This window comes from Lontra canadensis, unplaced genomic scaffold (genome assembly GCF_010015895.1).
Source record: "Lontra canadensis isolate GAN:19392208 unplaced genomic scaffold, GSC_riverotter_1.0 scaffold15, whole genome shotgun sequence".
Lineage (NCBI taxonomy): Eukaryota > Metazoa > Chordata > Mammalia > Carnivora > Mustelidae > Lontra > Lontra canadensis.
Window position 1 is genome coordinate 17,326,369 of NW_022631009.1, and position 22,282 is coordinate 17,348,650.

General features: G+C 47.0%; 1 protein-coding gene across 1 annotated transcript in view; it reads right to left on the minus strand.

Moving 5' to 3' along the window:
- BAALC (BAALC binder of MAP3K1 and KLF4) overlaps positions 1–22,037 on the minus strand; it is an 82,525-nt gene extending 60,488 nt beyond the window's left edge. The window contains exon 1 of the mRNA XM_032858550.1: positions 21,831–22,037. Coding sequence (XP_032714441.1) covers positions 21,831–21,990 — 160 coding nt within the window. The 5' untranslated portion in view covers positions 21,991–22,037. The remainder of the gene's footprint in view (positions 1–21,830) is intronic.
- Between the last annotated feature and the right edge of the window lie 245 nt (positions 22,038–22,282).

The following is a 22,282-nucleotide window of genomic DNA, read 5'->3' on the forward strand; positions in this document are numbered from 1 at the left end:
AGAGAAAATCTGTTCCATGCTTCTCTTCTAGCTTCCTTGGTATTTCTTGGCCCATAGATAAATCACTTCAATCTCTGCCTCTGTCTTCACATGGTGTTTTCTCCTCTCTGTCTGTGTCTTAATCTCCTTTTCTTATAAGGATATCAGTCATTAGACTGATTAAGGCCTGCCTTAATCCAGTATAACCTTATTTTGACTTGATTACACTTGCAAAGCCCTTATATCTAAACAAGATGACTTTCACGGGCACTGGAAATTAGGACTTGAACGTATCTTCCTGGGAGACAAATTCTACCCAGTACTTCATATAATACACAAGGACCAGGAAATACCAAATCCATTTTCTACACCATAACTGAGGTGTTTTTCTTTTTTAAACAAAACAAAACAAAACCCAAACAAATCAGGCTCACTGAATTCCAATTTTTCAACGAAGAATTTCATCATTGCAACTGCAATTAGCTCTGTTCCACTCCCCAATCCCACAAAAACAGATGCAAGAGATCCCTCAAGGACAAAGAGAAGCAGAAGAAGAAATATGAAATCCTCTCAAGAGCAACAATGGACCCTAGCATACAAGGGGTAATACGTTCATACCTCTAAAGGAACAGGATTTCCATACTAGATTTTTACATCTAGCCAAACTATCAACTGAAGAGAGAAAGCATTAAAGAAATTTTTTTTAAAAGATTTTATATATTTGTTAGAGAGAGAGAGGGAGAGAGAATGAGCACAGGCAGACAGAATGGCAGGCAGAGGCAGAGGCAGAGGGAGAAGCAGGCTCCCCGCCGAGCAAGGAGCCCGATGTGGGACTTGATCCCAGGACGCTGGGATCATGACCTGAGCCAGAAGGCAGCTGCTTAACCAACTGAGCCACCCAGGCGTCCCTAAAGAAATTTTTTTAATGCAGTCTCAAGTGTTACCTCCCACACAGGAAGCTACTAGACCATGTTCTTGGCCAAATAAAAAAAAACATCCAAGAAAGAGGAAGATACAGGATCCCAGAAATATGGTATCAACTCAACACAAGACAGAGGGAAAGAGGGTCCTCAGGTTAATGGTGAAGATAGATTCCGAGCCAAGGGCTGTGCAGTGAGCCTAGAAAGTAAGCAGCCCAGACCGGAGCAGGTCAGAAAGCACCAAAGGCAATTTCTTCAAAAAGAAAAAAAAAAAAATTGATGGAATTCCCAATGCGCTTACACATGTTAAAAGGAAATTTACACAACTAGAGGATAGGTTTAATGTGAGTCAGCGATGAGTTCAAATTCTTAAAAAAATTCTTAGTGCAAAAATAAAATAGTGTGTGAAAGGAGAAGTGATCACGATAGATGATATGTTTCAGCTGTGAACAGTGTTTACAAAGTCATAATAATACAAACATTGACCATCCCTCTAACCTCTAATTATGTTACAACTCTATTGGGAGCGGTGAGGGGGTGGAGGAGAAAGAGTGACATCTTCACCCTCCCTGTGGGTACTCAGTAGACCAGGTCTTCAACTGCAACATGGAGAAAGTAACACTTGCATAGTATTTAGAGACACAGAAGTAAAAACCAAGAGAATCAGCTGGAAGAAATGGAAATATTTACCTCGAGGGAACTGAAAACTGGGAAGTACAGCAGGGGACTTGATTTTCATAGTAAGCCCTATAGAAACTGTTTGACTCTAAAATCTGTGCATGTATATAACTGGAAAATATTTAACATTAAAAATATAGATCATTGGATCAAGTGACTTCCCTGCTCAAGGCTTCTCAGGGCTGTTAGTATAACGTTCAAGATCCTTAATGTGGCCTCTGGGGTCCTAATGTGACCCAGCCCCGCCTATTCACTCCTCACCCCCCAGCCCTTCCAGATCTCCAACCCCTCTTCTGCCTCCTCTCACGCATTGCTTTCATGATGATTTAATCACGCTGGCTAGAGAGCGCAAAGCTCCTCCTGCCCGCAAGGACTTTGTGCATGCTCTTCCTTCTTTTTTCTTTTTCTTTTTTTTTTTTTTTTAAGATTTGATTTATTTATTTGAGACAGAGAGAGAGAGAGCACAAGCAGGGAGGAGGGCGTCAGAGGGAGAAGGAGAAGCAGACTCCCTGCTGAGCAGAGAGCCTGATTCAGGGCTTGATCCCAGGACCCTGAGATCAGGACATGAGCTGAAGGCAGGTACTTAACTGACTGAGCGGCCCAGGCACCCCCATGCCTTTTGCTAAAAATGTTGCCCACACCAACCCCAACCTAGTGAATCCCAAGCACTTCAGTTTTTAACAGAAACATCAATATCTCAGAGAAGTCTCAGCCAAGCCTCAGATTAGGTTACATTTCCCAGTTTCATCTGCCAGGGTACCTGTCTTCTCTTTTGTAACATTTACAACAATTGTAATTAACTGTGTGAATCAGGTTATTATCTCTTCTGCCTCCCTTTCCAATATGTAGTCACTAGCTACATTTGAGCTATGTAAATTTAAATTAACAGTTATAGAATATGAGAAATTCAGCTGTCCTAGCCCCATTTCAAGTGATCCAGAGCAGTAGCTAGGGTATCAGACAGTGCAGATACGGAACGTTCCGTCATCACAGAAAGTTCTATCGGACAGCACTGCCCTAGACTGTAAACTCCACCAAGGGCTCTTCATGGATCTCTCCTGACTGCCTAAGACTACATGAAGGGCTTTGAAAGTGCTCCCTAAGTAATCTCTTAATAAAGAAATTCCTTCATTTATAGAGGGCAAAAAGTAAGGTCACTTCTGTAATTGGAAGGATAGAGATACTTGATCTTTGTTTCCAGCCCTTTCCATCTATTCCTGTATCACCCAAAAGCAACACCTGGACCAAAGAAAATTAAAACCTAGGTAACTAAATAAATACTCAGAACACCATTCGAGGCAAAATAGCGTAGGTAAGTGACTCACGAAGGCAAAAAGATTAGACATTTCAAAAGGATTATCACTCCTAGAATGAGATTCTTGATTTGTCTTTTGAACTAATCATTAGAATTAAGTGGTAAGACATGTATTTTCAGGGGACACCTGGGTGCCTCAGTCATTGAGCATCTGCCTTCAGCTCAGGTCATGATGCCAGGGTCCTGGGATTAAGCGCTGCAGCAGGCTCCCTGCTCGGAGGGAAGCCTGCTTCTCCTTCTCCCACTCACCCTACTTGTGTTCCCTCTCTCACTGAGTCTCTGTCAAAAAAATGAATAAAATCTTAAAAAAAAAAAAAGACGTGTATTTTCAGAATCCATTTAGATTTAAAGCACCCATACATGCCTCGTGACTGTGGCGAGCTAATCTCTTTGGGCATCAGTGGAGTATAAATCCAGTTTAGATGCTGTCTTTAGCATTACACACAAAGAAAGAGATTAAGTGGGTATGATTTCCCTTTAAGAAGATTATTCCCAGACTTTCAAAGAGGTACAAGTGCCTCATTAATGGTTAATGTGTTCATTGGGTTTGAACAAATTCAACAAACCAGGGATATATTCAAATATATTTATTTAAGTACTCTGGAGATTTAAAAAACAAAACAAAACAAAACAGGTACTTTCGAATAACAGTAAACACTTATCTGCCTCTTCCCAACATGCTGGCTATGGGAGTCTCCTTACCAGTATTCTTGGCCATCCCAAAAAATGGTAACCACTCTCAGGTGCTCCCCCTCCCCATCCATGTAGCTTTTCCATTTCAATCACATCAGGTTCATTCCAGCCTCAGGGCCTTTGCACTTGCTGGTGACTCTTCCTGAGGCATTCTGGCTCCTAACATTTATGAGGCCCTTGCTTTTCACTCACAGCTTAGCTCAAATACCACTCCTCATAGAGGCCTTCCCTAACCACTCAATCTGTTAACGCCTCCAACCCTCCTCCTGGTTATTCTCTATTTCATTATTTCCCCCCCCATGGTGCTTACCAGTATCTAAAATTACCTATCTTATTTATTTCTCTGTCCATCACCACTGCCCCCAACCTGAATGTAAGCTCCAAGAGCAGAGTCTTGGCTGTCTTCTTGACTGCTACAATATTTAAAACAGTGCCCACCCCACACTGGGTGCTGAAGAATATTTGTAGAAAGGAAGGAAGGGAAGAGCTAAAAAAGAGCACTCTCTATCTGAGAAGTGCGTAAGATTAGACTGAGCTTATGGTCTGGGGAGACATAAGCAGGAGAATGAGAGAGGAGGGGGATGCCTTCCGCGTTATCAAGATGACCTACATCCAGAAAAGCCAATGGGAAACAATTTGAAGATGAACACTATTAAGGGCCTGAACTAGGGTAATATTCCTGGGGCTGGAAAGATGGAAATGATTCATAACAAGAGACGTTTCAGAGACAGTCTGTGGGATCTGATGCCACATTAGAGGTGCAGAGAGAAAGAGAAAGAGGGAGTAAAGCAGAATACCTGCAAAGTAGGTATTTTGTCCTCCATCTAGAGGACTGTGGTGAACTGAGAGGACACACAGCAGCGGGGACGATGTGTGGAAGAAGAGGTTAATCAGGCCTGAGGCAAGCTGAATTTGATGCACCTGGCTGACTACAGTTAGATGTCTCATGAGCAGCTGGAAATGTGGGTCTGGAGTTGGGAGAGAGAATCATGGAGCCACCACCAGGGAAAGACTGAAGCCAGAGGTGTGGATGAGCTCATGCTGAAGGAGGGAAGACTACTGGGAAAGAGGGTGAGGAGTCACATCTCCATGGGTGCAGGCAAGGGGGAACCAGGAAGGAGGGGGCCAAGAAAGGAGGAGGCAGAGAAAACATAATCAGAGGTAGAAGAGAAAATCACCAGCAGTGGAGGCGGTGAAACCAAGGGGAAAAGCCAATTTCCAAACTGGGGAAGAGGGTGTGGGCAGAGGAGATGAGCCAGACCCACAGTGCTAAGAGCTGCAGAGAGCTCGCGGGAAGCACTGACTGCACTTACAAGACCGCTCTGCTTGGGAAGAGTTTCAGAAGATGAGCAGGTGCAGAAATCTGCAGTAACGCAGTCTACTGCACGTGCAGACGTCCACCCGGACCCATCTCCGTGGCCCTGTGAGACTTGGGGAAAGGGATCAGAGCAGAGCAAACATGCGAACCCTTGTGAAGCTTGCTGGACCTTTGTTTCTGACCCAGGAGTCTCGTGTCTCACTCGCTTCCAAGAAACTGATGGAAAACAAGTCGAGGAAAATCTCAGCCCCTTCACAGTTCTTAAAACGGCCATGCTTTTCTAGAATCTTGCCATCCCTTCATCAGGGGTGGGCTCTAATTCCCTCCTTTTGAATCCAGGCAGGTTTGTGACTCACTTGTAACCAAAAGAATGAAGAAGTGACCGTGCATAATTCCAAGGTGAAGTCATAAGAGGCAATGTAGCTTCTTCTTTTTAGCTGGGACTGTGCTGGAGCTCAGAGCAGTTACATAAACAGCCCAACTGCCCTGAGGCCGCCATGCTAGTTTGAAGCCCAAACTAGCCCATGCAGAAAGACCATATGGAGCAGCCCTGGGACTGTACTAGAAGAGAAAGATGCCCAGCCAGCCCCCAGCTGCTCCCATCTGATAACAAAAACCCAACAACCCTTTTTGTCAAATAACGTTAGGGACTTTTTTGTTTTTCAAAATATCTCAGTCAACGTCAAAAGACAAAGATTTGCAACTACTAAATACAATCAAAAGAACAGGTCTAGAGATATAACAAATTGTATTCAGGAGGGAAACGGCAATGTGACCATAATCATGAAAACCCTACTCAAACAAATGCACAGTAAAAGTGTCTGAGTTACAGTGTCTTACCTATTAAAGTGACAAAATCCCCTAAATTTGACAATCTACTATGTTGGGAAGGATGTGGAAAAAACAGGCGCTCTCATACACTGCGGGTGAAAATGCAAACCACACAAGGCCTGAAGAGGGGAATTTGGCAATATAGAGCAAAATTACACTTACATTCAGCCTTTCGCCTAGGCATCCCACTTTTAAGAATCTACCTAAAGATCACACTGGCAAAAATGAAAAAACGCATGGGTAAGACTATTTGTGTAGCAAAAGTCTAGAAATAATCCCAATGGCCATCAACAGGAGACTGGTTTAATAAACTATGACATATCCACGCAATAGAGCATCACATAGCTGTAGCTATAAAAAAGGAGGAGGAACTTATCTACAGACTGCTTGGAATATCTCTGGAATACACTGAGTGAAAAGGTATAGAAACAAAGGATGTAGTATGTGTGCATACTTTTTGTTTTTTTAAGATTTTATTTATTTATTTGACAGACAGAGATCACAAGTAGGCAGACAGGCAGGCAGAGAGAGGAGGAAGCAGGCTCCCTGCTGAGCAGAGAGCCTGATGCAGGGCTCGATCCCAGGGTCCTGGGATCATGACCTGAGCCGAAGGCAGAGGCTTTAACCCACTGAGCCACCCAGGCACCCCTGTGCATACTTTTTTTAATGAAGAGATAATCCAAAAAATAAAATGAGTATCTGTAGGAGGACGAAGGGAAGAGAGTAGAGGCGGAGATGAAAATAAGACTTCTTAAGTGTAACTTGCTATTGGAATCACATAAATTCTTTACTTAAATATAAGACCGGACAAAATTTAAATGGAAAAAAAAAAAAGGCAAGTTTACCACAAAAGCAAAATAAAACATATGAACCTTTAAAATACAGCAATCTAGGGGCACCTGGGTGGTTCAGTCAGTTAAGCCTCTAACTCTCAATTTCAGCTCCTGGGATCAAGCCCTGCACTGGGCTCTCTACTCAGCAGGGAGGCTGTTTCTCCCTCTTACCCTCCCCCCCCACTCCACCCCCCCAGCTTGTGTGCGCTCTCTTGCGCGCACTCTCTCAAATAAATAAATGAAATCTTAAAAAACAAACAAACAAACAAACAAACAACTGTTGATCCCCTTTGAAGAAACTAGGGAATGCACTGAAAACTGATCATCAAAGGGAAACAGGCATTTACTCCACCTTTTCAGGGAAACCAAAGGGGAAACAAGCAAAAGTATTCTTTATAAAAGAATTCCAGCTAATGCTGAAGAAATGTTAGAACAGTATTGTTTTTGCAATTCCTAATAAAATAATTGATATAGGGGATGATTATCAGCAACAGGAAGCAGAGATACTTTATAATGGATGGGGCGGGTTGGCACAGCTGATCGTAACCTCACAGCAGTGAGAGATAACCAGATACTGTCCTGTCTGATGTGTGCAGCGAGAAGAGTGTATCATCACTTACGATGCATTCTTGCACCCAAAACTGAACCTGAATCCCATCAAGCCGGCAGTTCTAATTACTAGTTTACAAGGAACACAGGGACACATTGTTAAACAACACCATAGGCATGTCATCAGCAAAATCCCCCCAAATAAGAAACTCTACAGAACAAAAAAGCAGGTTTCTTCAACAAATAAAAATTGAAAGGGCGGAAGAGGAAAATGGAAAATCAATAAATTGAAGGAAATTTAAGGAAAAAGGTGAATGAAATACAATGTGTGGATATCTTTTGTATCCCAAGTCAAACAAACTAGTCATAGAAAATACATTGATGAGACCATCGACAAAATTTGGACATGACTGAATTTCGGTTATATTAGAGAATTAAGGAACTTTCATTAATTTTTAGGTGTGATAATGGCATTGTGGTTATAAGGTTGAAGCTTTAGAACTGCTGATATTACACCATTTCAACTGAAAGAAATGACCACTTCATCTGGTTCAATCTTACATCTTCTTAAAAAGGGTCCCCATCTTCTGATGATCCAGACGAAAGTATTTTTGAATGGAGTTTCATGATTTCTGGAATTTGCTTCAAACTAGTCCAAACGAAGGGCAATAGAGGTAGAGAGGAAACAAGATTCGCCGTGAATTGTTGAAGTTGGGTAACATACATGGGGGCTTGTTATACCATTGTTACACCCACTTGTATATAGATTTTTGAAATATCTGTGTGTCATTTTAAGGTCTTAAACTATTGTATGTATTTGAAACGTTATGTTCTAAAAATGCCTGAGGCTACAGTTAAGGGATTCCAGAATTGTTTTGAGCAATTGTAAGCAGCTGATGTCCCTGGGAAGAGCAATGCTCGGTTGGAGATATAATTGCTTGTGTGTGTGTGTGTGTGTGTGTGTGTGTGTGTGTGTGTGACTGCACATATGTTTAAGTCACCTTCTCACATAAGTTTTCATTCTATTTCTCACTGATTTTTTTGCTTGTGGCTGTGGGATTTGGGGGTTCTAACAAGAATCAGTGTTTGAATTTTGAATCCCTGTGCTAAAGAAGAAAAAATAAAGCTAACCAGCTTGGGCACACTCTCCTTGGGTCTCTTTGTTAACGTTTTTGGCAGCTTCTATTTAAATGATCCCTCTTCTCTAAGTTCCCTGGGTGTTCTCTGCAGCCTTACGTAACCGCTAGAAGCCTGTTTCTACAAAGGAACATCTGGTTCAGAAAAGCAAACATCACAACAGCAACCCATTCCTCTGCTGCCCAGACTCACAACCAACCAGACGTGTGGCGACTCTATTTGAGAAAAAGAGAGTAAGAGAGAGAAAGATTGAGAGAACAAGTGGGAGGAGGGGCAGACATTTCCCGCTGAGCAGGGAGCCCAATGTGGGAGTCGATCCCAGGACCCCGAGATCATGACCTGAGCTCAGGGCAGATGCTCACCTGGCTGAGCCACCCGAGTGCCCGTGTGCAACTTTATAAACTCCCAGAAACGTCGTCACAGGCTCTGGGGGAACCGAGAGTTAAGGAAAGGTGATCGAAGCTCAGAGAAACCCCAGGAAGAGGATTGTACGCTGGACTCAGCTCCACACCCTCAGAAGAACTGCCAGCTGGGAGAGGTGTCTGGAGGCAGCACTCACAGCGCGGAATCAACGGAATCCTGTGCTGAAGGGATGGAGGAGTCCGGTGCCTGGAAGCCTGAGGCAGGGAGAGCTCCCCAGAGAACCAGGCTCCTTACTCCAGGTGGGGCCAGGATCCGGTCCACTTCCCAGACCGCACTCCACTCAGGAGCACGATTTGCATAATAAAATATCTAATGCCTCAATGACCTAATGTTATCAGAGATATTTTAACAACCTTCAAAAATTGCCTTCAAGGTCAGAAATGCTCTTGGTCCCATTTCTTGGTCAGCCCACCAAAGTCGCTCAGGGCTCAGTGTGCTAAGCTCTTTAGAGGAGCGTTTGAGGGCTGGGACTCGTACCTGCAAGCCCTGTTCCTGTCTCTCTTCCATGCTGCCTTGAGGGTTAAAGACTGTGGCTCTTAAGCCTGGCCGAGCCTCAGTATTACCTAGGACAGCAGTGGCCGTTGGCACAGGGCCACGGCCATTCGTTTATGTACCACCCTCAGTTGCTTTGGGACTAAAAATAGCGAAGTTGAGTAGCTGCAACAAAGGTCATGTGGCCCACAAAGCCTAAAATATTTACATCTGGCCCTTCACAGCGAAGGCTGGTCACCCTGTGATCTAGGACCCACTCCTCTGCGAGGTCCACGGGTCAGATGGACCAGCATCACCTGGGACCTTGTAAGAAATGCAACATCCTAAGCCCCACCTCAGACCCAGGGAATTCCACTCTGCCCTGACCCAGAGAACTAGCCAAACCTGCAGGCCTCTGGCCCCTACAGAAGCCCTGGGGGTGGAGCCTTTTGTTTGCGTTGCCCAAGTGAATCTGATGTGTAGCCACCAGGGAAGCTGACTGGGAAATACGGAGTATGGTCCCTCCGGGATCAGGATCTCCTGCAGGACCAACACCAGATCCTCAAGCGGCCGGGAGGGGCGCCCAGTGAAGTCTCACGGCTGAGTGCCTCTCTAGGAACTGCCCTCTGTAGAAGGAAGTGGCCCCACCCAAGCTCCCTTCCCCTTGCTGGGGGACAGCCAGCAGCTGAAACCTGATACAGGGTGACAGCGCCTCTCATTACCATACCTGAAGGACCATCCCCAGCAATTCAACTTCTCCCTTAGCCCAGACCCTCACAGGTGGCCCCAGTAAGAATCCACCTCAGTCTATTTCCTGACAGTCTGTAAGAGTATATGGCATGACATTAGGACACGGCCATAAATAAGAAAATGCAAAACAGAGCAAGTGTGCTAGAAGGGAACATGTGACTGAGGGGGCACATGGGAGCTGTGGGGCTTTCAGAGGGGGGTGGGAGGGGGGTAATAGGATAAGGTACTTCATGCAAAGGGCAACCCTGAGTCGGGCTGACTTTGAGAGGACCTGCAGACCGTCAGTGGAAGCTAAGGCTGAAGAGAAAGCCTTAAATGCCAACTAAGACATTTGCATTCAGTTGGCAAAGAAAAATCATGAAAGTCTCTGAGCAGGAGATAACACAGTAATGGTCCCAGTTATGCCTCAGGAATATTCGCCTGGCAACGGTATGAAAGATACTGGAGTGGCAGTGACTGGGGGTCGGGGTAGAGGTCACAACGCTGTTGCAGTCGTCAAGCTGCAAGGCAATGAGGGCCAGAGCTAGTGATCGGTTAGGCAGCTGGCATGAAGGAAAGAGCACAGGGCTCCGAACGAAGGCAGAGCTGGGTTCCCAACCCCCCGCAGCCACTTACAGCCTTCAAGCCTTGGCGCAGGTCACCTGGCCTCTCGGACTTCTCCCATCGGTGAAACGGGGATAAGAGAATTAGGTAATAAACACTCCGTGCCGGGCACACGCTGCGCACGCAGCTAAGGGAAGCTACGCTCGGGAGCCGGGGCAGTGTTCATCCGTGTTTGCACACACACCACTTATCGCCCCAGCTAAGCAAACCTGGGCCTAGCTGCTCCAAAGACTGTCCTGAAAAGCGGTTCTCGCACGTAGTAATTTAATGAGGCCTCAGTTTCGTGCTTCAACTCAAATCGTCCCCCTTATGAAGGGTGCGCAGGCAATCGCCACTTCCATTGCAGGCAATCGCCACTTCCATTGTAGCCACGGCTGTGCCCTGTTGTTATGACGACCGTTTCCCAAACAGCCCTGCTATTTTCCTCAAATCCTTTCAGTTTCCTCTCGCCCTCAAGTCCACAAGCCCTAGAGACAATAGCAGGGTGGGTTTTTTAGATTTTCACAGGAAATACTGTCAAGTCTTTAAATGAGCCAATGGGCTGTCTGTTGCTTCTCCTTCAGGGCCCCAACCTGAGCATCAGCACGACCCCGCACAGCAGACCTCTACCAACATCCCCACTGATTGGACTTTGGTGCCACAGAGTATCAGCGGGCACGTCAGTTTCTAGCTGGCATTAACTCTATAGGAAAATGAAGCAGAAAACAAAGGAACGCCCCTTGCACATGTCATGACACCACAGAGTCTGATGTTAAAAGACTATTCCAAAACATTTAAGTTTAAGCTATTGTTGTATTATTTCTAAAATCAGCTCAATATTAGCACATCTGCCTTTCCCAATAAATATCAACCTTTGTGAATTCACTTAACATGTGGTAATACTAAAAACACTATTATTATTATTACAAAATCTTCATACCAATAATTGTGCTGCTCTGGTTTCTAGCAGACCTTCCTCTCCTCGCTTTCCTTTCCTCCTCCTCCTCCTTCTTTTCTTTTTTTTTAATATAAGATTTTATTTATTTATTTGACAGAGAGAGAGAGATCACAAGTAGGCAGAGAGGCAGGCAGAGAGGGGGTGAAGCAGGATCCCCGCTGAGCAGAGAGCCCGATGCGGGGGGCTAGATCCCAGGACCCTGGGATCATGACCTGAGCTGAAGGCAGAGGCTTAACCCACTGAGCCACCCTTCCTTTCTTTTCTCCTTCCCTTTCTCCTACCAATCTTGTCTCCCCTCAGAAGTAGCCTGAGGATGAAAGGTCCAGTTACCCAGGTGGCAGCCTACACAATATCTTTTCTTCCCCTTTTCTCTTTGCCAAAAGGACCATGATACTGTTAGCGTGGTGCATGCCCAACTAACAGTCCTGATCTTCTAGTTTATCTCGCAGCCAGGGATGGCCATGTCATACAGTTCTGGCCAATGAGACTCAAGCAAAGCTTACTGGCTTCTGGGAAAGCTATCATTTTGCAGATAAAAAGGACAGACTCAGATAGAATGCGCCTTTCCCCCTTCTTCATATCTAAAGTAAGACGCGACAACACCTTGCAACTACGAGGATGAAATCCACATGGCACAGATGGCCAAGTAATAAACCCACGTCCTTGACAGCATTCTCAAGCAAGCCGCTGCCTCCCTCCAGACGCTCTGTGAAGTGCAGACACTAGAACCTCTCCTTGCTAAACCACATTCCCCCTGGTTTTGGTTCTTGCCATCAAAAGCCGTTCCTAACTGATACAAAAGATGAGGAGGGTTCCCTCCACTCAACAAATATGCTTTGAGCGTCTACTCCACGCTGAGCGCCATGCTAAGTATTTGGGCGACGGTGGCGAATACGGCCAGCAGCACATCGCCTCCCGGAGTGAAGGAGTAAAGACATAAAGAGTCAATGAACAAGACAGTGACAGGCTTGGTGATCGGAAAAAAAAAAGATAATCAGGCGACTGGGGAAGGCTGTTCTCTCTGAGGAGGTGTCGGAACTGAGGTGGGGTCCAGGAGGTAAAGAGTGGGGGAGGGGCCACATTCCAGCAGGTGCCCCAGGTGCTCGTGTGGCTGGAACACCGTGAGCCAGAGAGAGAGCGAGCAGGATAAGCCAAGCCAGAGAAGCAGAGGGACCGGGTTATGCAGGTTGAGGAAAGGGGTTGCTAGGGTTTTGTTCTACATATAACAGATTAAGAAGCTAGCAGAGGCCATTAAGCAAGAGAGGGACGAGACCCGGTATATGTTTTTAAAAGATCTTTCTCCCTCTAACATGAAGAATGACTCGTGAAGGGCAAGAAGAGAAGCAGGCTACTGCTGAGGTTCAAGTAAAACATGGCAGTGGCCTGGGCTCTGGGAGGGCCATGGAGATGCAGAGGAGCCCTCACCCTGTGGATGGCACTGCCTGGGATGTCCTCACCTGTAAGAACATTGAGGAACAACCTCATCAGTGCACTTAAAGAGTCCAAACAGGCAGAGATGAGGACAGGGTAGCTAAGGTGTTTTTTAAATGCTGAGGTGCCCAGAAGAACATAGAACAGGTGCCTAGAGGGAATGATGGGAGAATTCACAGCAAGTCTTTGATTTTTTTTTTATTGTTTTTTTTTTATTGTTGTTGTTTTTTTTTTTTTTTTTTTTAGTATTCAGAGGGAAAGAAGAGCATAGTGTTGGGAGCTATTACACAGGGACTGTCACAGCATGTTAATAAGGAATTAAGAGAATTGCCAAGAAGTGGTAAGAATACTGAGGTTCTGGAGAACGAACTGCTATTGGGCGCAAAGACCAACACCCATGACTTGCTTCAGCAACAGCAGGCAGCTCGGAACCGGAGATGTAAGGGACACCGGGGAAGATGGACCCCAGGTTTGAGGTGGAGCCCAGGGCAAGACTGAAGAGGGAAGAGAACCTAGGTACCCGAATAGCAGCTCTGAGAGGCCATACACCTCATATTTGTGGACACACTCGTTCTATAATGATTCCTATCCTACAGTGTGGTAAATGAAACCCACACAAGCTAAGAAACCTGCTCAAGGTCACAAAGCTGTCAGAGTCTAATTCCCTAACCACTGAACTATCATCTTCAAGCAAAACTACAAGGAAAATGATGATGATAAAGAAGAGAGCCAGAAAGGTCCAGAGACTGGAGGTCATGATAGGTGTGAGAAGCTGGCTCGTCGAAGGAGAGGAAGCATATGAAACTATAAACCGACAGTAGATCAGGCTGCGTGGTCTCACGCATAAGGAAGTGTTACAGGCCAGTGCAGTGGCTTGGGGAAGCTCAGCAGGTCCCGGGTTGGGCTTTGGGGCTGAAGGGCATCTGGCCACAAGCTACCCACTCAGTCTTGCCAGCTCCCCACTAAAATGCCTACGAAGACAGAAAAAGACCAATCACCCAAAAGGAAGACTAACGGACAACCTAATCCTAGACTCTGGGAGAAATTGGCACTATTCATAAAGAAGATGGAGTTGGATTAAGAAAAATCTAAGGCTTCCGGTTTTGCTTCCTTATACAGACACCACACGGCAGGATGTAGGCAGACACTGGGTACTATTGCATTGGACACAGAGATCCGGGGCTGGAAGGGAATGGGGTTAGACCTGAACCACAACACTGGGCAGCCAGTCTATGTGACCTCATGGGCATCTGAGGCCCAGACAGAGAGCTGGCCCCTAGACACACACACCTCACAGGCCATGTTACCACATCCACAAAGCAACCACAAATCCCAGAAACAGCTGGGCAGAATAGAAAACTCAGCCTGAGTCAGCTGTGGGGGGTGGCAGGGAGGCGACAGGGGGCCACGATTATCGTAAACGGTGGAGTCACAATATGCATTTGCCTCGTATATAATTTACCTGAATTCAATTATATTTGCTTAGTACTGAAAGGAAAAAAGGGAGAAAAATCCCTTCACTTACCCATGGCCTTCCCCACCCCTCACCCGTTTCCCTGTTCAAACTAGCCTTTGGCTGCCACGACCTCCAAATACTTTCCTAAACACAAAGAAAAACAGAACTACTCTTTTATTCTCTTGGCCTTTGAGCTTCCAAGAAATTTGAGGAAGTTCTTCTATATCCCCCAAACCTCAAACATAATCCCCACAGAAGAAATAAGTTGTCCCGTAGACACCTAGATGCCGGCCGGACCTGAGGGATAAATGTCCCAAATGCTGACAGACGTGTTACTTCTGTGTGCTTCTCTAACACTCTCTAAAGTTTCTTAAGCTACATCTCTGCATTTGAAATCAGAAAAAAAAAAAAAAATACCATTCTGCCCCAAGCCTGATCACCTTTAAGGAGGCGATCAGGTGCCTGGGATGCAGGTGATCTTGGGGGCATTGTCTGCAGCCCCACTGGGGGCGCTCGGCCCAGGGAGCGGGGCCAGTACCGGTGCCTCAGGGCTGCCCGGTCTGCTCAAGGCCTCCTGTCCTCAGCCTCACAAATATTGGCAGGAGGTTCCCCCTGCCAAGTCCTTTTCCAAACCGCTAAAGGCAGATGGGGTGGAGGAGGGCACTAACTCCATGCTTAGCAGTTACAGCCTAACAGACACTGCCCTGGATTTAGAAACAAGACACCTGACTTCCGACACAGGCTCTTCCACTCCCTCAGCCTGTGACCTTACTCAATCTCCTCACCTCACTGCATCTGTTTCCTCATCTGGTAAATGGGGATCATGACGGTTTATGAGGTTCGTTTAGAGTTATGGAAACTAATGTCCCAAAGAAAAATATATTAGGTGCTCAATAAATGCTATTTGAATTTAAATGACAAGGGAATAGACCCAGTCTCTGAAGGATGGGTGAGGCAGTGACGATAGAAACCCTCTCAGGATTTCCAAATGTTCATATTGTTAGTGCTCATAAAGACACATGTATGAGCTTCCCAGGGCTGCTGTAACAAAGGACCACAAACGGCCGGCTCAAGCAGCAGAAATTTCTTGTCGCACAGGTCTGAGATCAGGAATCTGAGACTGGGGTGGTTCCTTCCGGGGACTGTGGGGGAGAATCTGTTCCAGGCCTCTCTCTCAGCTCCTGGTGGCTTGCTGACGATCTTGGGTGCTCCTTGGCTTGTAGAAGCCTCTTCACATTCACGTGGGTTTCTCTTTGGGGTGTCTGTGTGTTCAAATGTCCCTTTTTATTAAGGACACCAGTCACACTAGATTAGGGCTCACATTAAGGACCTCATCTTAACCTCTGTGAAGACCCTATCTCCAAAATGGTCCCATTTGGATGGACTGGTGGTTAGGACTTCAACACAGAAATTTGGGGGGGGGGGCAGACAACTGAGCCCCTAACAACAGAGCAGTGGAGGTGGTTGTTGGGCAGAGTGGGTGGCAGCTAAGGCAGAAGGTGCTAGATCATAATGTGGGCTCAGGATACTCCATCCATCTCCTTTCCAGACGAAAGCCAAGGAGGTGTTCAGACTAGCCACAGAATCTCTGCAGGAGTCCCGGCAGAGATAGGATTTTGCAATAGAAGCAAAATGATCTTCTGAGAGTGGCTAGAGGCTGTGGACCTACACAGAAAGGCTCCCGGGATGCAAGCCCAGATCATCAGCCAGGAACGACACGCTCAGATGTCCAACTGCACTAAAGGGCAGAATGGCCTTATCAGCAGGAAGGGGTTGTGGGCGCATAGACCCCAAAGCAAAGGCAGGGCCAGTAGGGCTCGAAGCCTGAGAGACTGCTGAGTATAGGATAAGCCAGGAAAAGACTCCATGCCGACTGAGAGGGGACTATGTTCCTCTGAGTGGGCCCAAGTCTGGAACCTTGAATTCATCTCTGGCTAGAGTCAGAATAGTTTTTCTGGTGTCTAACAAAGACACAGTTCAATGGACTGATTTCTAAGACAAAATCATCTAAGACTCGGGAAAGAGGCTGTAAGATAGAACTTCATTTGCTCAGCGGGATCATTTCTTCAACTCTTCATTTTTACAGGCTGGTATGTGACCGTCCACTGCGCAGCGCCCAAGCCGGCAGAGCTCCCAGGCTTCCTGGAGAGACAGAGCAAGGCGGTGTGACCAGTGCGACCACTGGGCTGCACACAGTCCCTGGAGAGCCTGTGGCATGGTGTATGTCACTCTGCCCAGGTGGGGCCTGGGCCACAAGCACATGAGACTTCCTAAACTTGATGAACTGCCTGGGTTTGCTCCCACCTGTTTTTGTAGTGATTTTTGCAAAATGACCCTGGTAACAAAGAGGCTTGTGTTTGGCAAAGGGAGCAGAGGAAAGTGGGGGTGTCTTCTTGCTATGCAACCAATCAGGCAGACAAGAACCCAGAGAGAACGAGCAGATGGAACTTCTGAGGAAAGAAAACATTATCTATGGGGACTCCAGGAGAATACAATGGACACAGGAAGTGCTAGGAGATTTAGTCATTAAAGAAAGGCCACTTGGGGTCCTATACAGGCACAGTGTTAGGCACAGGGATCCGGTGGTGAGCAAAAAGACCCTGTATCTAAGTAATACAGCTTGTCATGCTTGAGGGGCAGGCATTCATTGATAAATTATCTGAAAATATAACCACAAGTGTAACAGGTAGATAGAAGGAGCTGGAGGAGGGACAGGAGGAGGGAGGGAGGAGCCTTATCCATCAGAAAGCCCCAGGTGGGCTCTCTCCTGGTACTCCCTCTCAAGGAAGGAGGCAGGATAACACCACCACACCCTCCACACCCGTGAGGGCCTTCAGGAACAGTCCTGCTTCCTCTGCCATGCTCCTGCAGCTGTCTGCAGGCACACAGCTCCCCAACCCCCACTCCCCAGCAAAATGAGCTACCCAGGCCCCTGTACTCCTCCAGCATCTTTCCCATATTATGTTCCAGGATGGTCCACAGGCTGACCTGAAGTGTGTCTACCTTTGTGTCTGTCTCCACTAATTATTCATTTCTTACAGTTCAAGGAACATATCTTACTCAACTTTGTGCCTAATGTATATTGAATGAATAAGAGAGCAAACGTCTTTTATCTTTAGTCTGTGGACACAGGGAAACGAAGACCTAGAATATTGTCTTAACGACACTGTCGAGATGAATAAAAGTCAGCACGTTTAAGCATTACACTGAAACCAACAAGGTACATTTTAATAGGAATAAATTAAAAAATCTCCACTTTGGGTGACTGAAATCAATAGTATGACTGCAGGACTCGTGGCGGGGGTGGGGGGAAGCCATTCATTTGGCCAACATTTACTGAGTGCCACCTATGTTCCAGTCACTGTTCCAGGAGCTGGATATACAGCACAGACAACGTCTCTGAGATGATAAGACTTAAATTCAACTAGAAAAAAAGATCTACAGGTTTTTATCAATCACAAGTTTAATGTGAGTCACTGAGGTAATACAGCAGCAACAAGAGCAGGAAAACAAATCCTAACCTGATTTTACCTTCACGGAGACGGTCAGTGCCCGCACGTTGCCCTGTGCTGCCCAACTACCACATAAGGGCTTGGAACTAACCACAGGTCTCTTGTATCAAGAGGGACTCTGATATGCAAGGGATGTAGCATATCTGGAATAACATGGTCAGGTCCCCACAAGTCTGAGAGATGACTGAAAGATCTGCATGTGTTTGGACTGGAGAACCAGAGGTCCGAGGAGATGCAACAGTTTCCTTCAAATATTGAGAGTTGCTACACGAGACTTGATTGCAAGGGCGTGGAGTTCACCAGGTAGAAATTACAAAGCAGCCGGAAGACTTTCTCACGAGGAGAACTGCTCCACTAAGGTATGAGGGATCTCCTTCCCCAGGGAAGACATGTCCCATCTATGGTAGAAGAAAACTATGGTATCCAAGACCAGACTGGAATATCAAGAGACCACAGTAGATTTTGAGTCCCATCAACCGTAAAAGCAAGAATTCTATAGTTAATCTTCCATCTATCAGGAAGGCAGTATTTAGAAGTACAGGCTTTGGATTCAAGCAGAGCTGGATCTCAGAACTGGATGGGGGGAAGTCACTAGCACACTCCATGTCTCATTCCCTTACTAGTAAGAGAAGGACGGTCACAGTTCCTACCTCATCCCAGCCATGAGGACGAAGTTCTGTTAACTTCTGTGAGATGAGTTCTGTTAAGTGCTGCTTTGTACAGTCCCCGGCCCTTGGTAAGTCATCAATAAACATTAGCTGATAGTAATAGTTAAGTGTTCTTCATTTTATTTTGCTTATTTCAATTTATTTAGGTAAACTGTTTTGCTGTGAGTCTCTATAATTTTGTAATCCTCAATCGTGCATTTATAAAAGCAATTATTATAGCAATTTAAAACTGTAAAATAGAAGGACTTTAGAGAAATTTGAAACGTTTTATTTCCTAGAGAAATTAGGGAACTACCTAACAGTATAAGAAGGTATATTTAAGGTTGTAATTTAAGGGATTTGTGATCAAATTGAGGTAAAGCAAGGGTGTTACTCATGTACGGGATGGCTGAGCTGGCTGGGCATGGCAACCTCAGAGACTCCCTTTCTCCTGGAGACATCCCCATCAGACAATGGAAGTAAAAATCAATCCAGCAAACTGATTTTATGAGGACTAAATCATGTCAGACCAATTTAATTTCCTCCTGTGACAGTGAGACAGGCTGCTATGACACAGGGAAGCAACAGGCTATCAGATATTGTGGTTTGGGCTAAGTCTTCAATTCCAGCCTACGTAACAGCTGAACCTAAAAACTTAATTGAATTCTGCTGGCTAGTGGAGATGATCTCCCAAAACAGGAACCAGAGGCTCAGGATCTACTTTTTGAGTAAGAGGGAGGCAAGAAAGTCCTTTCCTTTATAGGACTGGCAGAAAAACACACCTCCCCATCCTGCAGTAAAATGCAGAATTCATCCAACAAATATTTATCAAACACTGTCCTGTGACATGCCCTCAGTCTGGATCGGATTAAGAAACTGAAGTAAAATTTACAAGCAGGCATGCTTAAATGGGACTTTTCAGTAGACGTGAGTATGGAGTTGGTGGGGGGGGCAGTGCACCAGAAGAAATGGAAACTTTGGACTGGGCTGGGTGTTTCAGTGGAATAGGGTGGAGTTTTAAAGAGCAGCTGTGGGGGGCACCTAGGTGGCTCAGGTGGTTAAGCCTCTGACTCTAGATTTTAGCTCAGGTCTTGATCTCAGGGTCCTGAGATGGAGCCCAACTTGGGGCTCCGTGCTGGGCATAGAGCCTGCTTAAGATTCTCTCTCTCCGGGGCACCTGGGTGGCTCAGTGGGTTAGGCCTCTGCCTTCGGCTCAGGTCATGATCCCAGGGTCCTGGGATCAAGCCCCGAATCAGGCTCTCTGCTCAGCAGGGAGCCTGCTTCCCCCTCTCTCTCTGCCTGCCTCTCTGCCTTCTTGTGATCTCTGTCTGTCAAATAAATAAATAAAATCTTAAAAAAAAAAAAAAAAAAGATTCTCTCTCTCCTTCTGCCACTCCCTAACCCTACCGGAGTCCCTGCTCAGGCTCTCTCTCTCTCTAAAGAAAAAAAAAAAAAAAAAGAGCAACCATGGGATGAGAAAGGCACTTTGAAGAATCCAGGTTAAATGGGTCCAAGTGGGCAAACTTCAGTAGCAAGGACGCCTTCAGGATCACCTGCCTGGCAAGGCTGGCCCATATTTGGCAAGGAACCACAAATCAGTATGCTCATCCCAGGCCCCACCTGTTGCAGGGACTGCTCTGATGAGGCACAACGGGATAGGAGTCAGGATAGTAGACTAAAAAAGAGTAAGTACTGGAAATGAATATTTAGCCATCCCATGATAACCATCTCATACCCACAGGTAGATACACACACACCATATACTCCCAGTTCCCAAGGCAACCATTCCTTGAAGCTGTACTCTGTTTTGTTTTCCCATACTAGATCTTTTCAACCATTTTTCCTTGGAGTGCAGCTCTGGCCTTTGACTCTGAAGTACCACACCTCCCAAGAAATGCTGTTAAATCTAACATTTACCAGGTCCCTTATGAAGGCTCATGTCTTATCCTCATTTCTGACACTGAATTGAGCCAACACATCATTTGGAAACTTGCTGAAAGCCCTGATGACACAAAGTAACCATTATGATCACTACAGTGAGTCCGAAACATTACAGACAAATACAGTGTTCTGTCTTGTGTCTTGTACTATTTTCACTGACAGTTCTCCCCTTTTTCTTGGTTTTTTGTTTGTTTGCTTGTTTGGTTTTTTTAAAAAGGGACTCACCAAGTTCGTATGGAAAGGGAGCCAGCTTTGGGCCTAAAAGATGGAGAGACTGATTCTTAAGATTAAAACAGCAGCCCTTATGAAGGAAGCGTGGATATAGGAGTATTGAGCTTTCTAAGAGTATTTCACATTTCTTTCCTCCTCCTGATAACATACAGTATGCTTCAAATTAACCTCATTTTCTATCTCAGAATTCATTATTTAAAAATGCCAACAACATAAGCAGGTCTGGAAAGAGTTAAAGTATTTTATGCAAATAATGATCTGGCTTTTGACAACATCCATATACTAAGTAGTGAGGTGTTCTCCTTTTCCACCAACACATTTACGACTAAAGGTCTGCGGTAACAGATTATTTTCATCTCTATAATCATTAGTGTCTGCTTTAAAAAAAAAAAAATTCTGCTAGGTGACTGGACCAGAAAGTTCTCTGCATATCCTTCTGTTAAATTTCTGCTAGTGGGGGAATGGTAAGAGTGTGTAATGCACAGCCCCAGCCCACATCTATGCCCTGCCTCCTAGCAAGTACGGAGGCACGGTAGGGTGGGGAGGAAGTCTTCACTCTGGAACACCTGCTGGGGAGAAGCGAGCTTCAGTGCAGAACCAATGGTGGGGCGAGCGGGCGTGCTTTGTGCCCTGAACTAGGATTCTGGTTTTCGCAGCCCGAGGGAAAGAAGGGGAAGCGAAGAGGAAGACTCCACCCAGGCAATCTGGGTCAGGCGCCCTGTCTATAAATCAAGGCAGAGAGAGTCCAGGTGGCGTGGCGGGGGGTTGGAGAGGGTGCCGGATTGGGTCCACCGGGGCCGGCGGGGGAGGGGGGCGGGGGGGGCGAGGAGGGACAGAGACGAAGGCAAGCGCGCCAGGGCGCAGGTGGGTGGAGGGGCAGGTGTGCGTGCCAGGTGGGCTGTCCTCGCGGCGGATGCGTCGGTCCCGGCACTGAGCGCCCTCGGCTCCCGGGACTGGCTCAGTCTCTGCAAGGGTGTCGCGCTGACTGCACTCGCTGGGCCTGGGTCTGTCGGTCTGCCAGCAGGCAGGTCCCGTCGGTATGCCGTCCTCACCTCCCCTCGACCCCCTACCACTCTCACGGAAATCTCCCGCTGCCCCGGCGCCCCTTATCCCTCCCGCTGGTCTCTCGGCTCTGGTCTCCCGGCGCCCGGGGTCCGCGACAGCCGCTCACTCACCCGCGTGCAGGCCGCCCGCCTCGGGGCCGCTGTCGGTGGCCGCGGCGCTGGGCGGCGCGTCCGAGTCGGTGTAGGTGAGCCAGGTGGACTCGGTCTCCCGGGTCCAGCTCTCGTAGTAGCGGGGCTCGATGGCATCGGCCCGGCTCCCGCCACAGCCCATCCTCCTGCGCTGCGGGCGCGCCCGGCGGCCCTTCGGCTCGAGGCTCCGGCGGCGGCGACGGCGGCTCAGCCCCGGCGGCGCAGCCCAGGCCGGCGAGGAGGCGGCTGCGGCGGCGGCGGCGGCATCGCGTCCCCGCCCGCGCCGCAACCAGGCTCCCAGCTCCCGCCTCGCCCCCCGCCCCCGACGCCTCGCCCTCTCCCCGCGCCCCTCCTCCCCGCTTCCCAGGCCCTCCCTTCCCGCGTCTCCCTCCCCCTCCCCCACCCCCTCCCTCCCTCGGAGCGCCGAAGCTGGT